The sequence below is a fragment of the Buteo buteo genome, chromosome 2, assembly GCF_964188355.1.
Source record: "Buteo buteo chromosome 2, bButBut1.hap1.1, whole genome shotgun sequence".
Classification (NCBI taxonomy): domain Eukaryota; kingdom Metazoa; phylum Chordata; class Aves; order Accipitriformes; family Accipitridae; genus Buteo; species Buteo buteo.
The window spans coordinates 68,343,614-68,369,177 of record NC_134172.1 but is presented as its reverse complement, the minus strand read 5'-3'; the positions used below and the strand labels follow the sequence as shown (position 1 = coordinate 68,369,177).

The 25,564-nt window shown below is 45.5% G+C and overlaps 2 protein-coding genes across 4 annotated transcripts; one reads left to right on the top strand and one right to left on the bottom strand.

Annotated features, from left to right (window-relative positions):
• Positions 1-276: 276 nt before the first annotated feature.
• On the bottom strand, positions 277-9,406 carry MANBAL (mannosidase beta like). 3 transcript variants are annotated; one of them, XM_075059481.1, is made up of 4 exons: positions 9,358-9,406; positions 5,938-6,017; positions 5,383-5,580; positions 277-2,793 (listed from the first exon to the last, which is right to left on the bottom strand). In XM_075059481.1, the coding sequence occupies exons 3-4, from the start codon at positions 5,530-5,532 to the stop codon at positions 2,686-2,688; spliced, it is 258 nt and encodes an 85-aa protein (XP_074915582.1). In that variant the 5' UTR covers positions 5,533-5,580; positions 5,938-6,017; positions 9,358-9,406; the 3' UTR covers positions 277-2,685. The 3 variants fall into 3 exon arrangements, with proteins under 3 accessions (XP_074915582.1, XP_074915601.1, XP_074915591.1); XM_075059500.1 differs by having other exon boundaries at positions 9,350-9,371; XM_075059490.1 differs by lacking the exon at positions 9,358-9,406 and adding an exon at positions 7,975-8,129.
• Positions 9,407-16,467: 7,061 nt separating this feature from the next.
• Positions 16,468-23,027, top strand: GHRH (growth hormone releasing hormone). Its single transcript, XM_075022550.1, has 6 exons — positions 16,468-16,546; positions 19,841-19,940; positions 20,765-20,896; positions 21,804-21,908; positions 22,519-22,656; positions 22,964-23,027. The coding sequence occupies exons 2-6, from the start codon at positions 19,861-19,863 to the stop codon at positions 23,025-23,027; spliced, it is 519 nt and encodes a 172-aa protein (XP_074878651.1). The 5' UTR covers positions 16,468-16,546; positions 19,841-19,860.
• The last annotated feature ends 2,537 nt before the right edge of the window (positions 23,028-25,564 follow it).

The following is a 25,564-nucleotide window of genomic DNA, read 5'->3' as shown; positions in this document are numbered from 1 at the left end:
CAAATTAATTTAGTCATCACGCTATTTCCTCCTTCCTTCTAGGAAGGTGAAGCTGTACTGGGAGATAGTTTGCTACTTCCAAGTCAAACACAGATACGCACATGCCTGACAGTATTAACTAACCAATTTCTCAGATTAAAGGATCTGAAAGACTTTCCCTTAATGGATCATTTTTATGAATAGGTTATTTATATCCCTGTGTTCCTATAGTCTTAAGAGTTCTGGCAACTTTCACAATGAATGCATGGAAAGAGGCAGCACAACTTCAAAAAGAGATTTCTTTTTAAACAAAGAGATTCCGATTGTATTTATTACATGTTTCAAGACAAACTAAAATACATGGGATATTGGTAATCTCTAAAAACATACTGTAAATTCAGCTAACGAGCATTCAAATAGGTATAAAGCTGCTAGGAACAGACTGGGAAATTTATCTTAATCCCTCTTCCCCCCAACAAAAACAACCCGCAATATCCAATATCATTAGCAGTGAGTAAGCCAGCCAGCAAATAGCTAGATGTAGATGTTGATGTAGTAGCCTGCTATTTCAGGTAACAACCACACAGTGCTCATTGCTAACTGGTTCTTAGCTGTAGAAGTGCTCCTGTATTTCAGGTAATGTGTGTGCTACTCTTTCAACAGTTGTAATTCCGTTAAAGCATTAAACCCCCCTTTTAGGTAACCTGCAGAAAGCCAGAGTTGTTAGATAAAGCCACTACCTTCTTCATTTATTAAAATGGAAGAAGTGATCTGCAGTACCTATCTAGGGCAGTGGCAATGCTTTTCTTTCCCCTGCAGATCATAGACAGGAACACAGGTCCGAAATGGAAACTCATAGCACAATATTGTTCTTTGTTATTTGCGTGGGAAGTTTTCATAATGTTTCCTTGTACTGAGAGCTTAAAGCAAAGTTAAGAGTGTCTGTGTCTCCCACGCTTTGTTCTGTCCTCCTAGTATTGCCTTTATGTAGCTCAAAAAAAAAAAAGAAGAAAATGCTGAATTTAAAGCAGAGCTCTAAGATGGATTTTAAGAAGTGCAACTTGGTGTCAGCACTCTGGTTAAGAGAAGCAGAGAGCCTGGAGCAGGGAAGCAGTGAGAGGTTAGAATCAAACTGGTACTGGGATCCATCGGTCTCACCCGCCTAAAGCAAGAGTGAGCAGAGAACGTGGCCGTTTCTCAGCACTGATGGTTTCTGTAAACGTGTTGTTCAACTCCTCTTAAAGAACATGCAGCACAACACTGCTACCATATCTGGGCTCATGAGGCATTTGTGAATCGAGGATGGGAGTCTATGTATGCAAAAAGGATCGCAGACTTGCAGCCCTGCCAAAGAGAACCCTTTCCTTCAAAGCTGCTCTGAATGCTGGGTGCGCCTAAAAGAGCAGGTTCTCCTCCCATTGACTCATTCGTGATCAAACAAACCAAGATGTGAGCTGGCATCAGGAAGCTCGAGCTGCCCTACAGAGACTCTGTGGCTACGTCACCACCTATTACTTTCCAGTCCTGTCTAGCCATATTTAAATCTAATACTAGATTGTCCCTGGGCCTGGAAAGCCAGAGCCTGAAGGAACATAGTGTATATGTCTCTTGCCATATAGTCATGCTACACAGCCAGCTTGCCATCCCTTGGATCTTAAAATACCACATCTCCTCAGGCTGAGATTGTATTTAACTTCAGGAAGAATTCAGCAAGAGGAGATGCAGCAAACTATAGCAGGTAAGGCTGGGAGGGAGTTTGCAAATGCAACAAACCCCAGCTGTGTTGAAACGGAGCACATGGTTAGGATGTGGCTAGCTGACAGGAGGGTTTATCAACAGTACAGCGAGACAGTGCTGTTCGATACATGACCAACGCAGCACTCTGAGACTCCCGCCTCAGAGCAGCTTTTCTCCAACGTGCAGTAATTGGTCTTCCCAAGTTTCCAAGAGCACCCCATTAGCACAGGCATTAAATTCCGCACCTTCCAGAATCACATCATTCCCTAATTCTTGTAGTCATTGCAGTCCCCACCACAGCCTCAATTCCCTGAAATGCACCTGCTTTCAAGGGTGGGAATGGAAAGGAAAAGTGCATGGGTGGGGAGTAAGAAAGAGGTAGCGACGCTGGGGAAATGAAAGCTTTCATCTACAGCAGTCTGGAATCTGATGAGTTATTACCTAAAGAATTAAAGAATATGACAAAGACATTATTATTAAACCATAAAATGCAGCTATGTATTTCAGACTAGATGACAACAGAGATGAATACAAAGCTGTGTAGTGTGGTATCCTTGATCCATTTGATCCCTCTGCCTTCAAAAAATACAACACAAACCAGTATCCAAAGTAGCAAACCCATGCTCCACCTTCCACCGGGACTTTACTACAAATCCTAGCCAGCGTGGAGGAGCTAGGACAACAGCCCTCTCTACCCATCAGAAATGACAGAATTCACTTTAATGGTGACTGACACATTAATGATGTCAAATGAAGTCCTGGACATGTGAAGTCCTCTTTGCTTGTAAGAAAACTATGGCAGAACCCCACCCCTTTCACTCTAGTAAGTTCCTTCTCCCTTGTCCCCAAAAGGTAAAGCATGGCAATGCTAGAAAACCATTTAATATAGCTAGTTGCCTTTGATGTCATCTCCGAGGAAGCATGATTACAGGTGATTATTTTGTCTTTTGAGGCTCATCGGTCATGCCTTTATCGTTTCTTTTTGGTTTCCTTCTTGGGTTTCTTGCTTATCTGTGGAGCAGTTGCCTTTGGCTTCTTCACTGTCTCTGAATTCTTAGGCTCAAAACTGTCCGAGTCCTACAAGAATCAATTAAGAAACAGTCAGTAACTTTTTTTTACAATTTGCTGACAGCTGACTTTAGGAATTTGAGCATAAGCCAAAGGAAGCAAGTGCTGGGTATCTCTGTTGGAACACATCTATATCAAACTGAGTCCACATTTAATGAGACTTGAGCAGCACCATCTCTGCTTCTTCCGCATGTGCTTTTTGATGAGTGTGAGTTTATGCACAGAAACAGCTTGTTACCAGAGAAGCTGTTAAAAGCTTAAGTGTCTAAAACAGGCTTTGGAGAAGAAAAACAAAACCAACTTTAAAGGCAAGAAGAAAATCAACACTAAGTGAAAACTATTCAAATTAGGAAAAGGAGAAGATACCATATAATCATCAGTGTGCATGGAAACATTCAGCAGGTATTTCTGCCAAATGTTAATCGTTATCATGTGCAAGACAAAAAGTATTCACCAAAACAGTAGTAAGAATGTAAAGTTCAGAGCCTCTAAACCAAGCCCCAAATCCATGGAGGGAATTGCAGGCAAAGCTTTCTTCACCTGGACTAGCAAGGAATGCTTAGATATGCTGCTTGTTTCCTTCAGGGGAGATGACAGATAATATTTCAGCCATGGGAAATAAAGTCTAGTTATCTTGTAAAAACACAAGGGAACAGCGCCAGTCTCATCTGAGAAAGCGCACACATGCAGATTGCCTCCTTTCATTAAATGCATTTGAGTATAAATATTGCTTTAGCATCTTGGTTTCTATCAGTCAGAGTGTGCCAACTGGAAAAGGACACACAAAAAATGGCTGAGCAAGACGTGCTAGTTTCAAGCTTCCAAGACAGTGCTCCAGATAATGGAGGGGGAGGCGAGCATCTGACAGTATCCTTTTAATCAAGGAGCTTGGTTCAAACGTCTCTCAAGTTACTGGGCTATTACAGTTCACATCTGTGTGGCTTTCCAAGGAAGGAGATTTGGCTGGCTTTCCAAAGGCTTTAATCGGTGCATGGGGAGCTGGCAGGCTCTGGAGAAATGGAGCAACATGCAGTTATTAGTCAGGGATGCAGTGTGTTGCTGCCGTAAAGTGAACACTGCTGCCTTCTAATGTTCAAACCAAGGTAGACTTCAAAGCCTGAAGCCTCCAAGACAGAGAGGTTCCTCAGTATCCTACCCAGACTCAAGCATCATTCCTGAGATCTGGAGGGGTAGCTGCTAGTGTTTACGGTCTTGTAAATTACTTATAAGGACAGTAAATCAAGAGGACAGTATACATATGGAGAAAATAAAAAGTAGAGCATGTTAACATCAAAGCATGCTTGCGAACTTAAACAGTAACAGGACCTTGAGCTTTATTGTTTTAACTGGGGGCCTGGTCTTCAGTTTCCTACTTCAAAATAAAGCTCTTGCTCTCTTCAGCTTTCAAGAATCAGGCTACTCAATTTCTCAAAAATTTATCAGGGGAAAGAAACCATGGACTCTGACAGATGGGTGCTGGTGGCTGCAGAATAACGGTGCAAGAGTTGCAATGCATTGTGACTGGCAGCCACCTGCTTCATCTCCCTGCTGGGAGCTGCAGCTCCTGCTGCAGGACTAGCGGGAGGGAGCATGCACCCATGCTGGGGCAGCATCACTAATCCAGTATGTCAACACAACTTCACAGCAGACCAGCAGTTAAAGGTGAAAGAGTTGGGTCATGAACTGTATACATCCCACTATACCTCACCCTCAGGCATTCCCTTCCTCAGATAGGCTGAAAATTTCCATGCTTCCTCTGCACAAGAGGGAGCAAACATGGCAATAAAGATAGCTTGAAAACAAAACTTCCCATGCTGAGTTGTTAGTGACAATATAGCACACACATTTAGACAAAATCCATATCAAACCACCAAACTTGCAGCCTGATCACCAACACCGAAATATCTGTCCTCAGCAGCACAGGCATTACCAAGCACATGCAGCTGTCTTATCGGAAAAGCCAGGTAGATGCAGGACGTCCCACTGTGGCCCACTCTAGAGGAATCAGTGTCCTGTAGCTCCCCTCAACCTTTCACTTTAACATTCTCCTGTACTAACTGCATCAAAGGACCCTCCTCTTGCTGCACGGGACTGGGTGCCGGTACTGAAAACTGCCTTCCTCACGTTAGAATATACTAGAAATTTCACCTGTATCTTGTTTCCAAAAATCACACGCAAACTAGAGCCTAAAGTCACTTCCTGAAAGGCAGGTCCTGCAAAGGGGACACCCTGCCTGGCAATTAATAGAGCAAATCAGCAGTAGGATGACAATATGGGGTTGGGACTAAAGCCTTCACAGTGCACCGAGGAACAGCATGTACATTTAGCACACCTTGCTAGTGCTTTACGTCACTTTTTTCACTGATATTCAGAGAGACCCTGGCTCAGGTATTTGTTCTTGACTTTCTGATCTGGGGGTAAATCATAAGACAAAAGCTGGAGGCGGAAAAGCTAGAAGGAAGGAAAGAGAATGAACAATGAAACTGTCATCAATCCCAGGGGCAGACCACTGTGTCTCCATTAGCTACCACAAGTCCCCTCCCATCCTATTTTCTCTGACTCTGCCCATCTGTATCAATATTAAAAAGCACTGCTTACTGTCTTATGGGACTTTGAAACTGGCAGGATTATGGCTAGCACACAGATAAGCTGGAAAATGGCTCCGAAGAAAAGTCCGTAGCGTAGCACATTCTCCATGAATGTGGGCTCAGGGATTTCAGGTGGGGAGAAATCCAACTCGGCAGCCATCGTGAGTGCACCCTTCTTCTCCTCTAATGCTCTCAAGAATACTGGTTACTACAAGGGGGAAAAAATAAAGAGCAATTATTTGCATCATGCTTTCTGGTATTCACTTTCTATTATCAAAAAATGACAGACTACCTCATGCAGGTTTTCTGAAGACACCCTTGACCTACAGACCCAATAACAAAGAGGGAAATTAAACTTGCATTTTATTTGGATGCTTTTCTTTCACCACCTGCCTAAGAAAATAGTCTTCTAATACTAGTATTAGTGCATTTGCAGGTGAGGGCAAGAGAAACAAAATAGGAACAATATTCATAAAAAAATAATGGAAAAGCTTAATAAGCAAGAATACACTTTTCCCTGAAGCTGATCATGCATGCAAGGGGACTATTATTCATTTTTACTTACATCGTATATGTGGTCACAGCCTTGTGGTTTTAGATGGTGTACAAAACCAACTGCTAAAATAAACCAGACAGAAGGTAGATCTGTTGAAGAGAGAGGAACAAGTTATGTTTTTAAAGTTAAGCATGGCTTTAGTAGCTGGTTAAACTAAGATCTATATACCTTGCGATGGTCACAGAGGTAGTTTGTGGCAGAGTTAAATATAGATCTCCTGGGTTCCAAGCTAGTTTCTCAGCCACGAGACCATCCCTTCTTCCTTCCTTTGTCTTTTGCTAATGGAGTTGTCAATTTATTCTATGAATGACTAATGGCTTTCTACAATAATGGAGAACTCTCCTGCCAGAACTGCTGGAGTACACCACAAAGTCCCAAAAGGGAAATTCAATTAGTCTGAGATGCCATCAGAACTCAGTTGTGATTACTGTCTTACTCAGTTTTCCTGACCTGGATGATCCTGGTGTGTACTTACTGAATCAGCACCCCTTATTGATACTTACAATTCTCTGTATTACTAAAGCTTGGGTCTGAGATTGTGCTGCATGCACGTTTCAGTTGAATGGTAATAATCTGCCTCCTAGAAATTATCTCCAAAGCAGGCTCTATACTTCTCAGGCTAGGAGGAGATTTCTACAATCTGCAGATGTGACCCAGTTCAGAAAGATGGTAAACTTAGAGTATAATTTGAGTAAAGTTATAGTTGATAAATTTGAGAATCAATCAACAACTCAATGCCATTGCGTAAGAGGCAAACGTCATTTGGGGACATACAAAAAGGAGTGGTATAAATTACAAGAAATAATTATTTTGTTTTAATTCAGCTGAAGTATGGGATATTATTCTGAATTTTAAAAGACAGGAAAAAATTCCCAACTGCACGGACTGCCAGCCAGTGGAATACAGGGACTGTGGAAGCCCTATTACTGGTAATTTGGAAGAGCAGATCAGATAAACATTTGCCTGGGATGGGGTGTGAGTATATATAATCCTGCCTTTGAATCAGGAGATAAGAATAGGTGACCTTTCGCAGTCCCTTCCAGGTCTGTACTTCAGTGAAAAAAATTTTTCAAATTCTGATTAAAATTCAATAAGCAAGGGCTGCATGGGACCCGTACATGAAGTCAGAATACATGCTGCGACACTCAGGCTCAGCAAGTCCCAACACAGACCCAAAGGCTGCACTGGACATGCAACAGTGTCAACAAAGCATGCATAAAAGTGGCTCATCCCTAACTGCTTTTAACTTTTAAAACACCGTCTCCTCCAATCCACTAAGGCAGCAGTTCCTAAGCAAGAAACAGAATCATGGGAAACTTCACCCCTGAGTTGTATTTTATCTTGACTTTATTTATTGGGATATCTTTTGAAAACGTTATTCTTGCCCACTCCCTTCCTCAAACAGGGCAGGAAGGGATGTTGCTTCATTCCTCGCCCAGAATTTTCTCAGGACAAACTCCTACTGATAATCCTGACTCATACACCTGAAACACAACATACAGAAATAAACCAGAAAAGGAAACCAATACAATGAGCACAAAAAAATCTCCATCCTCATCTTCCACAAGTCTCCCCTCCTTTCCCCTTTTCCATTTCACCTCCCTTGAGGGTAGTAGTAATTTTCTAACAAACCCCAGGTGACACAACCAGCATTGAGAGCTCTCACACAGGCTGGTAGCAGCTGCCACTATCATTTTAAGTACTAACCCATGAAATATGCTCAGAGAAGACCTGACATCATGGTCCAACTAGTCATAGTAGAGTGTCCTTGCTTGCACAGTAGCCACAGCAGGCAACCCACATTCGGACCATTAGTTTTCCTGCTATGAGTGGAGCTAAACTAATATTAGCAAAATTCTCCAATTTAAAAAAAAAACCTCCTCTGGTTAACACAATGCCCAAACCTGCACACGCAAGGAGGCTAAACCTTACACAAACAAGCAGGCCAAAGTTGAACACTGGGGAACCAGGGCACAGCGTCAGGCACGCCGCCTTCCGCACTGAATGCAAAACTTGCAAAGTGAGTTTTCTCACTGAGAGCACTACCTCCTTGCACGTTGCCTTGCAGCTAATCCAACACGTCCCTGGAGGATAATGGAGTCTTCCTCCCTGTTCCCGAGAAGCTAACAGTTTCACCACCTCTTCCTTAGCTAACATTTCTTCTTCTCCACAGGTCATCAACCACCTTTTTCCTCAGACCACCTCACCTATTAACATGGTTACACAAAGTAATTGTTCTTAAATTGCACTTAAAGATCAGTACTCCTATTTCAGACCCTGAGAGGAAGCTTCCCCCCCACCCCTCCAGCTTACTCATTTAGTTTAAGAGCAGCTACCACCTCTCCCCACAAGCCTAGCCATCTCATTGGAACATAACAGCAGAAATAGGTCACAAACAGTTGCACTGCACTACAGGAATTGATTTTGACTATTTTTTAAAAAATATTCAGTCTTGCCTCTATTAGGGTTTTACAGCAAGCTAGCTATCCCCCCCCCTCAAAGGACTCGGTCCTGTAACAAAGCCAGAGTTGTACCACTGAACCAGTGAGGGCCTACTCAGGGCTGCAGGCTCACACTTTTGCTCAGCGACACCTCTGGAAGATGATGCAGCTGCCCCCCTGGGCACAGATCAGGCCCTATGATAAATAACCATGTGTTTTCAGGGCCATGGCCATAAACTAGCCATCTCAATAGAGCCAGGACAGACTCAAACCTTTCTTTTTGCTGTCCTGTGTTTCCCAGCTGGCATCTTCAAGACTATATAAATGATTAGTGTAGGACAAAGCCACAGGAGCACTTCAAGTAATATATATTAGCTTGCTCTTGGGGTGGGAATAAGGAGCAACAGTATCGGTGCAGAACACAAAAGCTTCCATCAAAGGATGAGGCAAAAAAACCCTCGCGCTGCATTTCTGAAATGACTTTGTAGGTGTTGGGATGGAGACTCGCCAATTCATATTGACTTCGGGGGGGCTTGCGTGTGCTTAACACCGCTGAAAACATGACAATTAGTGAGGCCGAGGAGCCCGTCTGTAGGCTGACGGGCCAGGCAGCCGTGTTCGCCGGCCGTGCCCGGGGGCTGTAAGGAAAAGCAGCTGTGCAGCCTCAGAGCGGTGGACAGCCAGAGTTCCTCCTCCCTTCTCGAGAGAACAGCTCTGTGCCGTTTCTTCCCTCAAGCCCTGGCTGCAGCAGGAGGAGCGGGCCGCCACGGAGCTAGCGAGGCTCCCCTGCACCCGAGGCTCTCCCACCCGCTTCCCCGGGGAGAGAGGGGGGGCAGCGCCATGCTGAGGCCACCGCTCCACCCTTCCCAACAGAGACCTTTCCAGCAGATCCCCGCGCCGCTCCAGACCTCTCCTGCCGCTCCAGACCCCGACCCCCGCGCCCCCAAGACCCCCCGACCTCCCCTTCGCCGCGGCCCGACCCGCTCACCGCCCCGCTCGGCCAGGCCTCGCCGCCCCGGAAGTGGTTCCCGCCCGGCAGGAAGTGCACCCCGGCCCGCCCCTAGCAACCGCCCGGGGCACCGCGTTGCTACAGGCGGCCTGTGGGGCCGTGGCGGGCGGGAGGGCTCCGCCGCCGGGTTCCTCCCGAAAGGCCCCTGAGGCCGCTCGGCTTCACGCTGCCGCGGGCCCCGCCCCGGCTGTGAGCGCCCGTGGGTGCCCACCCCGCGGTGGGTGCCCACGGCCAGGCCCGGTCGGCCCCTCTGCCAGCGAGACACCGCGGGCCTTTATGCCTCAGCGTTAATGTACTCGCCCCCTAAATCAGTGCCCGCATTTTAATTCCCGCCTTCAGTAGCGTGGCCTTTCAGTCCTGGCGGGTTTCTCTTTATCCGTGAGGTTTTGATCTCCTCCCTTGAAGCGCTCTGGCAGCAACAATTAAGATGCGTGCTTCTGGCTTTGCTCTTGCTGGGGATTTTTTTTTTTTTAAATTTTTAATGTCCCGATTCAGTATCCAGCTCTGAAATTGAGATGTCTCGATAAGATGGCCTACAAAGGGAAAAAATGGCTTGTGCTCCGTTTTGCTCGTTTGTGGTATTTAAAGAATCTGATTTGTTTTGCCCTTTTCGTAACCCTAAAATATCAGTAGTGCCAGGTTAGTTTTGCTGCAGGCTTTATTATCAGAGAGCCTAAATACTTTGGGGAAAACCTAATCGGTTACTTATCTACTGAGGGACTAAGGTATGGCATTTGTAATAAAAGGATTTTCTAGGCTGTTACCAAGCATTTGAATTAAATGGGTATTAATGAAAACAATTTCAAAGGTTTTGAGCAATTGGATTAAAAACCTTTCATCTTTTTTAGTGCAGAAGACTTCACAGTCAACTGGAGAATGCACATGGCTGCGAGTTGCAGAGGCCAGAGACACTTGTACAAAGAAATTCTAGCATAAAAATCCTAAGAAAAAAATTACTCTCAAATAATTACCAGAGCTTTCACTGCCCCCAGTGAGTGGCTGTACTGGCTAAGAGATAAACCCAGAGCTCAGGAAAGGCAGTAAATTCTGCCCTTTCAGCTCCCAAACACTGACTGTTTAGGACACAAAAACACTGAGGAGGGAGAAATAATTCTTGTGAATGTCAGGAGAGATCCTATCAGTCTGGGTGAAACGGCCAGCTTAAATTCTTCCCAATACTATCAGTACACTGAATTTGGTGGTGGTGCTGTCCACACACACCTTCTCGTGGGCTCTGATCCTCGCAGTTTGAAGTTTGCAGGTGACGGGGAAAATACACACTTAGGTTGCAACCAACACTGTACATTTTCTTCCTTTCTCCTCCTGTCCCCCAACAGAAACAGCACTATGTATTCTAAGTAGAAATAAACAGGTGAAATTTGCAGCTTTTATACAACTCCTACCCATTCCCTCTACGAGACCATCAAACACTTCCACTGCAATGCCAGGCTCTGCACAGGAGACACTCAGCCTTTGAACCACAAGCAGGTGGTGCCATTAGCCCGCTTTGGCTGCCTGCCTTTCACCAGCACCACACTGACCCATTCGTTTCAGCTGATTGTGAAATGATAAAAAAGGAAGCTATTTATAAAATAAGGGAAGATTTTTCCAAAGCCTACTAGATGTGAGTCTGTTTCAAAGCTAAAATTGATTCAACAAGCGGAAATGGCAATTTTGTCAGCACCCAATTCTAAGTAGAGACAGAGCTCAGGCATGAAGTCTTTCTCCAAATCCAAATCATCCTTAGCTTTTTCAGTTCTTTCTACATTTGTTTTTTTGGTTTGCACTGCAGTATTTCCTCATGTCTTTGCAGTGAGATATATTTATTACCATTCATTGTACATGTACCATACCCCTGTGCACCAAGGTCTTCTCAGGTTGCATATTATTATTCATCCCAGAAAAAAATTAGTAATAACTGCTTTCATTTTTCAGCCCTTACTGGAAACGTGGCCTTCCTCACTCCTTCTCCATAAACTACGTTTCACTTTCTTGATACCAGTAACACATCTCACTCAAATTCTGTTTTTTTGTCAGAAGCTTTCAAAACACTTTCCCAAGGTGAGGATTAGTAGCAGTGTTTGGATTCTGATGGGAAACAAAGTCACAGAAAATACGCAGACCAACACCCAGCCTGCCCTGATGGGAAAGGGGTGTCACTGGGGTAGTCACTAGAGCCCTCTGCGCAGAGGGTCGGGGTTCACAGACCCTCTCCTAGACTGCCTCTGCATCCCAGAGTATGAAGGTCTCAGTGCTTCCAAAAATTAGGAGTAGGGTCCTCAAGTGAGGCACCGGCACCCAAGAACTAGCAGCCGAAGGACCTTTGTAAGCCTGGTCACTGCGAGTCGGTGGCAGGGCTAGGACTGAAGCCCTGTTCACCGATTCTGCTGTAACGTGCTGTGTAACCTCCTAGCCAAGGCTCCTTTCCAAACTGAAATGAGAGTGGTAAGACCAAAGACGAACTCCTTAATTACTGAGATTCACTGCTGGCATCCAAGCTTTGTCTGCCGGGGTTGGAAGAGGCAGGAGATGGTATTCAGAGCCAGAAATTCAGGAACCAGTAACTCTCAAGCCTACAGCTGAGTGTAACATGCTGACATCTGGCTGAAGCTCTTGGCAGTTCACTTGGGTGATGCTGAAACGCTCCAGCAGCTCTGCTAGGAAATAAACAGAGCCAGACAGGTATGGACTCTATAAATGGATCTCACCCGCAGAGCTCATCAGGCCTCCTGACAGATACACATCTTGCAGGCTGATGCCATTTGTTCTATTGTAGTCTCAGTGATACGTTAACGTTTGAAGATTAAGTAGGCTTTTCAAGCAGGCTTTTAACACTATGAGACAGTCCTTTCTGATAGCACTTCTTGCACATTTTGAATTACTGATTTATTTTGTCTATTTTTAATCTGATCCCTTGCTTCAGACTCATTCTCATAGTGCAAACTGTGCTCTCATCCAGAGGGAGTCCTTCCCTGAGATTATTTTGATAAATGTTTGTATTCAGCTTCCTACCAATCTGAGTTCCTCAAGGGAAAATTCTCCTTGGGAAATCTATTGATGTTCAAAGGATTGAGTCTGGAGGATATTCAGATCCAAATCCCAGCACTTTATCCTTCCAAGTTGGAGAAAAAAAAGTCTTGTATGATTTTCTAATGGCAAGTCTCACCATACCTGCTGCCTTTAAGTTTTGGGCCCCCTGCTTCTTCCTTAGAAGAAACTGGCAACATGGGCCAAATCTCATCTTTCTCATCTCATTTTTATTTGCTTGCCTTCCACAGCAGTGATTGCATTTTTGCAAAGAACTTAGGAGTGAAAGTTACTGTGTATGTACCAGTAATGGACAATGTAATTAAATGATTGATGATCAGCTTACTTACAATGTGTGTCCTGCCACTTGGAATAAGACATTTGAACCAAAATGTGTCCCATACTACCTCTAAGATGGCAAACCTAGGCAAAAATTATAACTTTTAATCTTAGGCAGTTCTGTTCAATTTACCATTAGGGCATTTGTGATGAGTTAGTCACCACCACACCTCTCAAGTAAAAGAAAACCAGAGAGAACAGTTGTGTGGGGCTCTCTCAGGAGTGGTGGAGATTGGAGAATCTGGGGACCAACAGCCACCGTCTGTGCCATTTTGGAGAAGTGCAGAAAAGCTTTTGACAGCTGAGAATATAGGGCCTTTTTTTGACATTTGATGAGTTACTTCTTACTGTCATTAGTTTCAACCTCACAAGGTGAGCAGGACCATTTCACATGCTGCTCAGCTTATCTGAAGCTATATGTTGTGCACCTGGAATAGACAGGGGTGATTTTTTAAAGCATGGCATGGAGACCGGCAGAGGTAAAGCTAAGAGGAAATCAATACCTAGGAAATTGCTGCAGAATCCTAACACTGTGTCCTTTGTCAGCGAAGGATTGGCACTGAAATAAAACTAGCTGGCATGTGCTTCACCAAAGGACCCTAGGGAGGTTAGGTCTGCATGGATGTGACTCTGAAATCCAGCAGTTCCAGCTGCAGAAGGTACCTGTGGCAGCTTGTACCTGGCTGTAGACACCATTACTCATGTTTTGGGAGCCAGTGGATGCTAACAACACTACGTGCGGTAGGGAGGAGAGGTGGGGAGAAACTGGGAAGGTTCTAGGGACAAAGCAAGAGATATTGTAAAGAGAGAAAGCTGTTCATTTTGCCGAACAAGTTTGTCATCTGCTGTGCCAAATTATTATTGATACTACCCCTAAAATGAAGTTCCCATGAGGAATGCTGTCACACAACTAGTACATTTAGACTTTGAATGCCACTGATAGGCACAGAGCAGCTCTCAGGCTGTGAGAAGTGCAGAACTGCAGCCAGAGCCACCCTCCTGCGTGTGCAGGGGGTACCAGCTCTACCTGCGTGAATACCCTACTACAAAAATGCCATGAGAACAAAGGCCATAGTTACCAGCTCAAATATACACTGCAACACAGATGGATGCAAAACTGGCTCCAAACAACACTGGATCCTACCACAGTCTGTACAGCATCTTCATCCAGAGATGTTAGCAGCCAGAGCACCCATAATAGGACTCAAGCTGAGGCTGAACTCAAGCCAAGGCTGAACTGCTGGCAGCAGTGGGGATCACAGCCATTTCTGCTGCAGCAGAAGTAGCCTCACTAGCCAGAGGGAGAGCTGGTGGAAGAGCTCCACAAATGAGCCTTCTGGGTCCTGGAAAGATATGAAGATTTTGACTAAAGCTGGAATGGGAAATCCCAGGGACAGAAAAGCTGCTCTATTTATGCTATTTCAGAACTCCTAAGCTGGATACACCCAACAGAGCCTAGAGGGGTTTTAGAAATTTCTGCTGCCTCCTGCAACTAATCCGAAGTCATAAAAAGAGCTTGTTGTTGTGTGAGTCTTGCTGGGTCCAGCTGTGTATGACAGGAACCCAACCCAGGCAGTGCAAGGAAACCCCTAGGATGATGGAGCTTTATATAGCCTTCTTTGAAAGCAGCTCACTTGAGATATGAATGCAGATCACAGCCCTCCTAATCCAAGCTAGGCAGCAGGCAGATACAAACGAGTCAATTACAGACTGATTCTCCTTGATCTGACAGATATTGCCCGGAATCTTACAGCAGCAGTGTGTAAGGCAATGGGCCAGGCGGATAGAGAATTAGCTCAAAACCATGCTATAGGATAATACTTTGAAATAGTGTTGGCTCTCGACTGGTTTAACAACATGGTCTGATTCATCTGTTCAGCCAGTGTAGCACCAAGACAGTGGAAGAAAAATAAGTCATGCTGAAAAATTGGTGCAACCGGCCTCACACATGAAAGAACATGAACAGATTGTTTCAAAAAAGCAAACAAAAATTCCTTTCCAGTTTGCAGAGACAGCACACCGCTGTGTGTGCCAGTACAGGGATTTTGGAAAACCTGCTCAGTGCTACCCAGAAATCCCCTTCTCCAGTGTTCACGAGTAGATGATACAAATGATATGCCTGCCTGATATGCACAGCAGATCCTCTCCCCATGAACAGGCTGTTGCCATTTCTTTTTACAACTGGAGGAAGGCAGTAGTTCTTGCTTCTCTTCACATTTCTGTGCTGTTTCTGGATTCCACTTATAAGGGCCTTGGTAAGCTGCTCAGTTCAGGGTCAGCTCGAGCTCCTGCTTTGGTTTGTTCAATCCTTTTTCATGATTTCTCTGCAAAGTGGCCTGGTCCTGATTTGATACCAAAGGGAACATAAGCCATTGGAGTACTCAAAGCAGGGAGAGCCCAAAGGCATCAGTACACATCTGTCTAGGTATAGGGGCAACTGTTATTTGACACCAGAGTCATTTGGCATGCTGAGCTCACTCAAGCCTTTCTGACAGTTGGGTTACTGCTTACTGAGAGCCCACCATTTGGAAGTAGGATATTGCTTCACTAAGAAGTGAGCCATAATCACAGTGCTGGTTTCTCACCTTGGCAAGAAGCAAAGGGGCAATGGCAGAGTTAGACCAGCACTGAATGCTTTTGAGCCCCTGCACACACAGGCACCCACATGCACACCAAATGCACCATCCTTTCCTACGATCCATCTCTGCCACCGATAGCTGCGATGAGTGCTCTGGTGCAAGGTAAAGGTATTCAGCAGCAGGCAGAAATGAGTCATCTCACCTGCTGAAACTTCTTCCCAGCATCGAGTCATACAAGCCCCAAGACAGGAAGGTCTGGGTCCCCATCAATTCTGGGCATTATAAAGTCAATACGAAAAATCTGGCAGGTGGAGCTCATGCTGGCACCTCATTTTTAACTCCTCTGAACTGTCCTGGTCTTCCTGGCACCAAGGCTACGTGTTCTTTTTAATGGGGCTTTCATAAACCTTGTTCCAGGAACGCAAACAGCTGCCAGCGCATGCAGCACCCCAGGGAAGACCCTTGCCTTTTTCCAGAGCACATGAACGGAGCAAGGGTCTCCAGCTGCTTTGTGTGCTTGATGTGAAGCTGTGATGTTTGCGAGAGACTGAAGCATGAACTGCCCTGCTAACGCTAGCAGGTGTGAGTAACAAAGGAGAAGGAGGAAAAGGCTGATAATCAAAGAAAAAGAGAAGAGCAAAAAGATAAACCCTCCTGAGAAGGCAGTGTGAGAAAGTATTAATGGTTAACTCACTCTCATTGTGGAGTAGAAGGAAAAAATGCAATTGCAAAGGGAAAGAGAAGTTAACCTTGCAAAGCAAATTTGTCATTCACTCTGCCAGATTATTGTTATTATTTGCTCTTCACTCTTTGAACGATAAAGAGAAAGCATAAAAATGACCCTCGACAATGGGCATAACACTCTCCCTGCAACCTCCCTGCCTGCGTCCTTGCACACACAAAAAAAGAGGATGCTAAACACAGCCTTTGAAATTCAGGAGGATAATTGATTCTCTGACGCGTAGAAGCCCACAGGACTCCTGAGGGAGCACAGGTATAAAAAGAGGAGATGCACCTCCCTGGCAGCCAGAGGACAGCTGGGGGGAGATCCGAGAGTGCCCTCCTTGCTCAGCACGCGTCCCGAGTCCTGCCCAGGCACCGTGCGGAGGGGACAGACCCAGCAAGGCTCACAGAAGCAGCTCTAGAGAAGAAGTATTTGCAACAGGGGAAGTAAACATCTGGGCAGGAGCCAATCTAGGAAGCACTTGTTTTCTAAGGGAACGGTAAGTTTAAGTCTCTATATGTGCATTTAACAAGGTAACGTGTATTCAGAAATTGGAGACGATTAAATTACACTGAAATGCAATCAAAGCTGGCATCAGTAATTAGCTTTGCCAGGTACAATATCCTTTATACCATACAAGATTTTTTTGTACCAAGTTATAGAATGAAACAATAATTGAACTATAGGATAAATGCAAATCAATAGAATTATAATATAGATGAGCCTTGTAAAAACATGTTAGACGTTTACTAGCTGTAGCACAGTTTTCCTCTTTTGCGATACTGATGTGAGTTCCTTTTTTACCCTGGAAAATGAACACTGTTTTACTCACCCATCAATAAAACTGTGTTTGAGCCAAATCAAAGTGCGAGGAGAAACGCAATGGTGTGTTACAGGTAACGTAAAACCAGCTACAATGAGGCAGAGTAAGGCACTTAAAAGGATTTCTGCTTTTCTAATGTAGTATAAAAGTCTGAACTTTATAAAACAGCAGGCATGGTGAAAGCTTCGTTTCATCTACATAGTGGTATTTTTAAGACTGATCAGGTTAAGGTTTCAGAAACAGTAAGACTATTATCCCATCTCTCCAACATCATTTTCACAATGCTGCTGTTAGCGTTGCACAGGATGGAATGAAGCTATTATGCTTTATCTGCTGGAATGGTGCTAAAAGCTCTTCATCTTAAGGGGAATTTATTTATTAATCATTTTTTCACATGCTGCCAGAATGGAAAGTAAGGTGTCCCTCACCTCAGGAGAATTTTGAAGGCGACAAGGTTTTGCAGAGCTGTCAAGCTGCCTGTATGCAGGGTGACACTTCAGTTCCCCAGCTTCTCCTCTGAAATAACAGACACTTCTGGGAAGGGGCATAGGACTTTCATTTCAGACTCCTTCCTGAGGGAGAAAAGGAGTCAGAAATACCCAAAAAGCTGGGATAAGAAGCAGACTGTAATTAAGGGAGAGAAGACAAAGAAAGATAGGAGAAGAAAGTAAAAGCCAGAAATAAGCAAAAAAAAAAACAGTGCAAAGAAACTAATAGTAGAGAAAGAAAAAAAAAATCTTAAAGGGACAAAAAGTGATTCTGGAGAAAACCCCAGCATTCAAAGAAGAGAAACCAGATACAGAAAGAAAGTGGTAATCAAGGCTGTATCCTAGGAAGAAAAAATGGAAGCAAACAGCATTGGGCTAGGTTTTCATTTACACTGGTACTTCTCAGCTCACATAGCAGATTTCCTGGTACTGATTAAATCTCCTGGCTGGCACTTTCTGTAGATGCTGGTGCCACAGTCTCCTGGTACCCTCCTGACAGATGCTTTAGATCATTTCCTCTATCTAAAAAGATCTGATCTGGGATTTGTCTTGGAGATATTTACGGGAGAGGCACAAAAGAGGCATGCTTTTCAAGTTCAAATGAAAAAAGAAAAAAAAAAAAAAGCAAGCAGGAAATTTGCTCCAATACCAGAAGCGCTGTAAGTCTCTCAAAGTCACTTTTTTTGCTTCTTCTGAGCATTCCTCAGCTCTCTGAGGGGCCAAAGCGATTCCATAAGAGACCAGGTATCAGAGGTAGGGGAAGCCACCCATGAGTTCATAAGAAGCTCTGCTGGAGCCAGGAGCAACGGCACTACTCCCAGGGGAACAGATGGGGAAGCTGCTGGTCCCCTGGCTGGGAGCAGGAGCAGCTGGAAACAGGGACCGGGCTGAGAATGAGTTTCTGATAGGAAACCCCATTTCTTATTGCACTACCTTTTCCCATGTCCATCCATGCACTTCTGACACTGCCACTAATTCTGTTAACTTCCACGGTATCAAGATTGGACCCACTTGCAAGACCACCGGTCCTTAATTAGCTCTCCCCTCACTTACGTTGATCTACAATCAGGAGAGTGGGCAGCTACATCCAAGCAGTAAAAGAGAGCTCAGTGCTGACGCTTTCCATCAGAAAGGGCCCTATCCTACCACCACTGTCAGTAAAACCCACTGCTGGGAAAGTGCGTTTGGGCAATTAGAAGCCCAGCCAAACCCTTTCCATTTGGAACTGCTCCTTTTGCGAGAAAGTATTGTTATACATTTGGAAGGTTTTTTTTCCTCTTACGGAGATCAAACATCTTTCTGCTCTTTTCTTGTGTAAAATAAGACAGGGAACAGGGAAATTTGATATTTTAAAGATTTCTATCCACATTCTTAAAGAATCTTTTTTGAGCAAAAGATCAATCACTTTCAATCAAAACTCAGGAAGAGCATTCACTGAAATACCTTTCTACTGTCCCTCGCTTCCAATGACAAAAGCATCGCATTCAGCTCCGGAGGGTGTGCGACCTCAGACAGCTCTGTCCTGAGTCATTTGCAGCACTTCAGCCAGCCCCAGGACGCGGACGCAAAGCACCGCAGCTGTCTGTTGGAGGGCAGACACACGTGGCTCAAGCCCATCTCACCTTCCACCAAAGCCGGTGCTCAGAGCTGCATAGGCACCTCACTGAGCAGAGTGGGGGGCTCCTCTTGACACAGCAGCAGTTCAGCTCTCCCGAAGGGACGTATTTTGGTCCAGACCCCATTCTCCCCAAGCATGACAACTGAAGGAACGGTGCATTTTGGTTGCCTAACCAAGCTCAGCGCTGTTGCCTTCAATAAATGGGTTTGCCAGGGTTACCTCCAGGCCAGTATTACCCCTCTGCCCAGGAATTTTATTTGGACTTCCCTGTTTCTCCCTGATCTCTGGACAGCCAGCAAGGCAGCCCACTCAGTTGTTATGCACGGACCTGTGCTGTACAGCCATGTGAGCAGACACACATCCCCAGGAAAGCGTAGGGCAGGAGGGGTCCCAGGAGCTGGTCACAGATGGTCCTGTGCAGGCAGTGAGGTTGCTTTTGGCAGCCCCTGCTAACTGCTGCCTTCCAGCATCTAGGTGCTTTTACAGCCCGTGCAGCAGTCCCTGGGGCTCACCCCAGCCTGAGAGCTTTCCTTCAACCACAGTAGCAGGACAGGTCAATAAGGGGGTCCCACAGGGTGAAACCCTGCTGATCAGCCCTGCCTCCCGACCCAAGGGAGACACCAGCTCCCCGAGGGGTCACACACAGCCACTGCCTCCAGGAACTGCACTCCCCGGGGAAGACTTTGCCACATCCAAGACATTTCTGCATTGGGAAACACCATAACCACAAACACAGAGGCACGTTTCCAGTCCCTTCATGCTGATAAGTGAGCAGGGGGATTGAGAACACAAAGGTGGCACTTGGCCTCCCCTCCTGGCCCTGAGCATCTCACTGCCTCTGACTCAGACTGCTCTGCATTTCAGGTGACTCCAAAGGGTAGAAGATGCTGGATAAGGCCACCCTGCTCCTATTCATGCATTTAGTTGCATGCTCCATCTCCTCTCCTCTATACCCAGCTCTCAGGTAAGCTGCTGAATGTTTTATCCACGTTGTCACTCCCTGTCTCATCTCTGACCTTGTGCAAAATAAGCACATGCCAAATTAAGGTTGCCAGCACTTCGGAAAGCCAGATGAACTGTATGTGCGTTGGTAAGCCTATTTCTTTGCTCTGGCTTAATTTTTTGGGGTACACTGCTAGCCTAGGGGTGGTTTCCAAAGAAGGCAGACACCTGACAGAATATTTCAGCCCAAACAGTTGGTTTTAGAATTGAATGCTGGGTTCTATAAATGGAAATCTGGCAATCTCCAGAGCAGGCAGCACCTCCAGCTCCATCACTGAGTAAAACTTGTGCCTGCAGGCCACCTGCATTGAAGTCAGAACTGCAGATATTCTAGTACGTGAACTCAACAGCTGCCTATTAATATTTCAAGTCGACTGTTATAAGTTCTAATATTACTTCCCACCATAACAAATTGATGGAAGCACAAAATTGAGCATTGGGTTCTACAATGTGGATTTGCAACATCCCATAGAAAATGCTTTAGCCTTGTGCCAAAGCCAAGGTATAACGATACCAGAATCGCTGGAATTTTGCTCGAGAATGTTGGAAGCTCAGCGAGGGGGAATTGTGTTTGAGGTAGCTCTATCAACCATCTTTTCACTGCTGAAATAGCTTCAGGGCAGTTTCTAGCTGGGGACAGTGACGGACAACACTTGCGTTACTGATGAGATGGGTATGGCAAAAGGAGAAAAAAAAAGCAGGAGAACAGGGAGCAGTGGTCAGGAAGACTGATCCCTGACTGGCAATTGAGCACGTCTCGCAGTATGCCTTGGGTTTGTCTTGCAGGTACAATCCAGGGCCAGTTGCTGGCAAGGCCGTGAACTTCCAGCTACAGCACAGCAGCCCATTGCAGAGCCATAATCCCTTAGCAGAGGAACAGAAGGAGGAGGGTTTGTTAACAGACCCCACTGAGAAAAGGTTTGTACCTCACCTCTCAGCCCTGCTGCAGCAAGAGTATGGTGGTTACGATCTTCCCCCAGCCCAGGAGCAGACCAGCAGGTCACTTAGTCCCACCAGCACCACAAAATCCAAGCTCCAGGGGGAGAACCCAGCTGAGCCTTGCAACCAGACCAGAAGGCTGGGACTGTGCCAGCTTTCACCACTACCCATGTTCACAGCCATGTCCTGCTGTCCCTCAGCAGCAGGAATGTATTGATAGAGGCAGTGTCACAGACCCAGGGCTCCTGCAGGGAACATAATTTCCCACCAAGCTCTGCGGATCCCTCTGCATGGTTGTTAGAGCCTTTCCTTTCCAACCCTGCCAGGAGATGGAGGATGGTTATTTCTGTCTGAAGCACAGAGGACTCATCCTTACAACAGTGGGAGCAGCCAAGTGGCTCGTGCTTCCCTTACCTGTGGATTTTTGGGAGCCTGGGTCTAACCACAGGCTAAAGACCTGGAGGCTCCTGTCACCCTGTCCCAGACACAGCCCTCCCAGGAGGTGACAGTGTTGCTGCAGAGCACAGGAATGTCCCAGCCCCAGCTCTGCCCTCTCCCAGCCTGTGGCTCTCCTCCTCCTTCCCACTGGTTCTCTGACATCACCTTTGGTTTGCAGGCACTCTTCCTTACTTGTTTTACTGTGGATACTGATTAATGGACATTTTATTTTGCCTCCTGCCTCCACATCAGGACTGAGCTCCCTCAAATCCTTTTACCCTCCAACACTAATGCAGTCCAATACCAAAAGGCATTTGCTATAGTTACCTGCCCCTGATACCAGCAGTGTTACATCTGGTGTATTTTGTCATCTGAAACACCCATTTCTCAGGTAGACGGTTCATTGCTACCTCAGAGAGCACACCTTATGCTTGTCTTTCACCCCTAGGATGCAGCGCCATGCTGATGCTATATTCACCGACAACTACCGGAAATTCCTGGGGCAGATTTCCGCCCGCAAATTCTTACAGACCATCATTGGCAAGCGGCTTGGGTAAGCTACAGTGTTTTGCTGTCCTAGGGCTGTTTTGCTTATTACACTGGGCAGTTTTTCACGCACATAGTGGAAGTAGCTGCTTTCCACTGCAACAGAAGCGATCTCTCCTGCTGTTCCACATCTCAAAGGGCATCCTGCATCCCTCTGTCTCGGATCCCCCTAATCAGAACTATCATTAAGCAGCCTAATTAACCCTTTCCTCCAAGGCTACAAGTGTCAGATCAGCTGAGAGCAATACCATAATATCAACAAGCAATAGTATTTCCATATAGTAGTTGCAATGATCATTCACTGGTAGGGAACAGTTATCCCCGTCCTGGTTTGAATACTGAAACAGCCCCTCCACTACCACCCAGGTAGCTTTGGCTAGATAGATCAGTGACTGCCACTAAATAAGACCAACTAGTTGGATGCGAGCCGGCTCCTATCCCTCTTCTAACACAGAAGCAAATACAGCTGACCAATTTTCTTACTGGAATTAAGCAGAATGGCCCTAGGCTCAGACCCAGCAGGTTCCCTTGCTGTGCTGCTCAGCCTGAGCCAAACTTTGAGCAAGGGACTTAAAAGCATCTCTGAAACAAAGATGTTTCTCATCTTTGTGTAACAGAAGCAGTGAGAGCAGCCCAGGAGAAGGGGTGCATGAATTTCTGACAAGGCGCCAGTCTGACAGCATTCTGATGGACAGCCGCTACCACCAACAGATGGTACTAAGGGACTTCCTGGGAGCCATTCTGCAGAATCAAAGGTAGGTGGGAATCAGTTCATTATCTGCTCACTGCAGAAGTAAGACAAGGTCCTTATTGCTGCCTGGCTTCCAGATGTGAAGCTACTGGATTAAGCATCATCTTTCAGGTACACTCAGGGAAAGAATGAAGCTCTTACCTGACCCCATAAACCAGCCCTTCCCTTATGTGGGCAAGTAGGGTGCAGATAAGGAACAGCCTGTCCTGAGGCAGCCCGCACCACACACAGTAGTAAAAGAGTAGTGTAAAAAAAGAATTTCTCTCTCAATCCCAATTATGCCACCACTACCCTATTCTCTTCTTTCACAGGCCTCAGGACATCACCAGCAGTCGGTTAGAAGGCTTTCCCAGCACCTTGGCTAAACTCATGTAAATACTTTTCCCTTTTTCATCTCCCCATGCTCTGGTAAGTACCATTCCCTGCTCAATTCTGTATAATACACTGCTTCTGCACTGCTCAAGCGGTTTGAAGGCTCTTCTTCAGTGAAGCCAACTCCCACTGCTGTCCATGAAAAAGGGTGCTTGCTGCAATTTAAGGCAAAAAAACTCCCAGTCAATTTTGTCAAGTACCTAAAGTCCTGTTAGTCTGAACACATAGACCATGAGTGTTGTGAAGCTGCATGCAAATGTCTGGGAACAGGCTTGCAGCAGCCAAAAGCAGCCTTGTAAAGCTATCTGAGACGGTGTGCCCAAGTGTCTAAGCTAGGCTAAAGGCAGACGAAAGTCTTTCCCCAGGAGCAGAACCTGCCTCTAGATCCCTGGGACATTTCAGGTTTTCCCTGCACTGAATAGGAGAGAAAGTCTTACTGTTTTCCGTACACCTCACTCCTGAAATTAGTCACCTGGAACTTGAATTACACTCTAAATCTTGCCAGCCCTGGGGGACTGAGAGCCAGCAAACAGTCCATCCTTGGGAATATCTTTACTTGTACAAACATCAGTTGTCCTGTTTGAAGCAGCCTAATCTACTCCTCTGTTGCATAGAAATTAGGCCTGTCCAACCCTAGCCAGCACAATATAAAGGGGTGTGGAGAGACCTGTGTACATACTAAACAAAAAGGGCGCTGGGGGGGGCAGGGGGGAAGATCAGAATGTTACATAAATTGTGCCTATGGATTCAGCTGGGAGAGCATGGCATTTCAGCAACTCTCTTGTCATGCTTGACTTGGTTACCTTTCCACAAATAAGGTCATCCAGGAAAAGCCTCAAAAGAATGAAAAAATTTCTGTATGCACTCACAAAGTTTTCTCATAATTCTCTTTTCCTCCCACTTATGTCTAGAATAATTCAGAGCTCACGAATCTAACTGTACAGTAAGCCCTTCACAGCAATGAAGACATTCCTGGACGTGACCAGCTGGAAACTGATGCATACACTCCTCAGATCTGTTCAAAGTAACACAGTTCTGATGCACTACTTAATTTACTTCAGTCTTTACAGTTTAACTCCCCTCTCTAAATACTGGTCTGTGTATTGAAGCAGAAAAAAATACCTCCGTGGTTTAACCTCAGGCTGCTTTACATACAAAGACTAAAACAACCAGTACACTTGTAATCCTGGGGACATACTGCCTACTAATTAAGACTTTCAAATCACAAAGCATAGCAGAATTTCTGCCAAGTCATCATTCTGTTTGAGGGCCTGATTAATAAACATGAGGCCACCAAAAGGCACCTTTAGGCAACTTAGTAAATTGATTACAGCCTCCTCTAAATAGATGCTGATGGCACAACCACACAAGCAGCTCTGATCAGGGTGAGGCAAGACATGAATCCACACATCTACCACCCATAAGAAAGGCTGCTGTGGGCTGCTGCTGTCTAGCTCCTTGATACAGAGCCCTGGCAGAAAACTGAACTCCAAAAAGCTCAACTACAGTTACTGCTCAGCCTTGAGGTGTTCAAACCGAAGCTACACCTCTGCAAGAGCTAAAGGAGATCTCTGTGCATCAGATTGGGCTGTCACTATGTTTTAATTTAACATGCCATCCAGTGGCTCTGAACTCCACCGTGGCTAGACATAAAACTGTAAATGTTTTCAAAGCAAGTTATTAACCCAGTGATCTCATACAGCTACTTCCTTCTCTGTCACCCCAATTCTCCTATTGTTTGTGTAATAATTATGTCTTCAGAAATGTAAATAACATCAGGATGGGGTCTGCTTTCCCATCATTAGCAGGAAATAAAAGTTGTTCTAAATAAACCTGTCCAACAGCAGGTCAAGATGGCTTTTTGTCTGTTGAGAAGTTAGTTTCTTGATTCTGGGCCCAGAATGGAAGATGTCGCTCAAAGACAGCAGTCAAGTGCACAGAGGATGACTCAGAGCTGTGCTAACAAAGGCACGGGGTCCGGTACCAATAACTCAATACCAGGCTGGAAATACAGTGGCATACAAACACCTATTAAAGCCTCTGAAATCATCCCTCCTTGCACCTGAACAATTCCTTGATAGTCTGCAGTAGATACCATCTCATTTTTCCTCAGGTGACCATGTTTAGGACAGTAGGCTTCAGTATGCACGGAAATTAGTTCATACTTGCACTGAATCCCTACAGCCTGTTCAGGTTTTACAGTTCCGGCACTATGAAAATATTATGAACTGCCCAGCAGGATGGGAAGCAATGAGGGGATGTTGAGGGAGATCAGTGAACCTGTGACAGCAGCAAGCACACTAATGGGTATCTGTTACCCTTCTTGCAGGCAGGCAGCTGTCACAGTGAGACATAAGGCATCCTTCTGCTTCACGGTACAGCTGGACAGAGAACCCGCAAAAGAAAAAACAACCTGAGCAGGCCTGGTTCAAAATCTGTTTGTAAACCTGTTCTATAACAACACACTTGAAGCCGTTAGGAATTACACGCTCCAAGGAAAGGAATTACAAAAAATGAAGCAGCTTCCTAAAGTAGTAAGT

Excerpts from the sequence above, each read along its gene's own strand:
- MANBAL (XM_075059481.1), bottom strand. The coding sequence starts at position 5,532 with ATGGCTGCCGAGTTGGATTTCTCCCCACCTGAAATCCCTGAGCCCACA. Across the intron at positions 2,794-5,382 it reads TTTCAAAGTCCCATAAGACA|GACTCGGACAGTTTTGAGCC; the intron begins GTAAGCAGTGCT and ends TGATTCTTGTAG.
- GHRH (XM_075022550.1), top strand. The coding sequence starts at position 19,861 with ATGCTGGATAAGGCCACCCTGCTCCTATTCATGCATTTAGTTGCATGC. Across the intron at positions 21,909-22,518 it reads ATCATTGGCAAGCGGCTTGG|AAGCAGTGAGAGCAGCCCAG; the intron begins GTAAGCTACAGT and ends TTTGTGTAACAG. Across the intron at positions 22,657-22,963 it reads GCCATTCTGCAGAATCAAAG|GCCTCAGGACATCACCAGCA; the intron begins GTAGGTGGGAAT and ends CTTCTTTCACAG.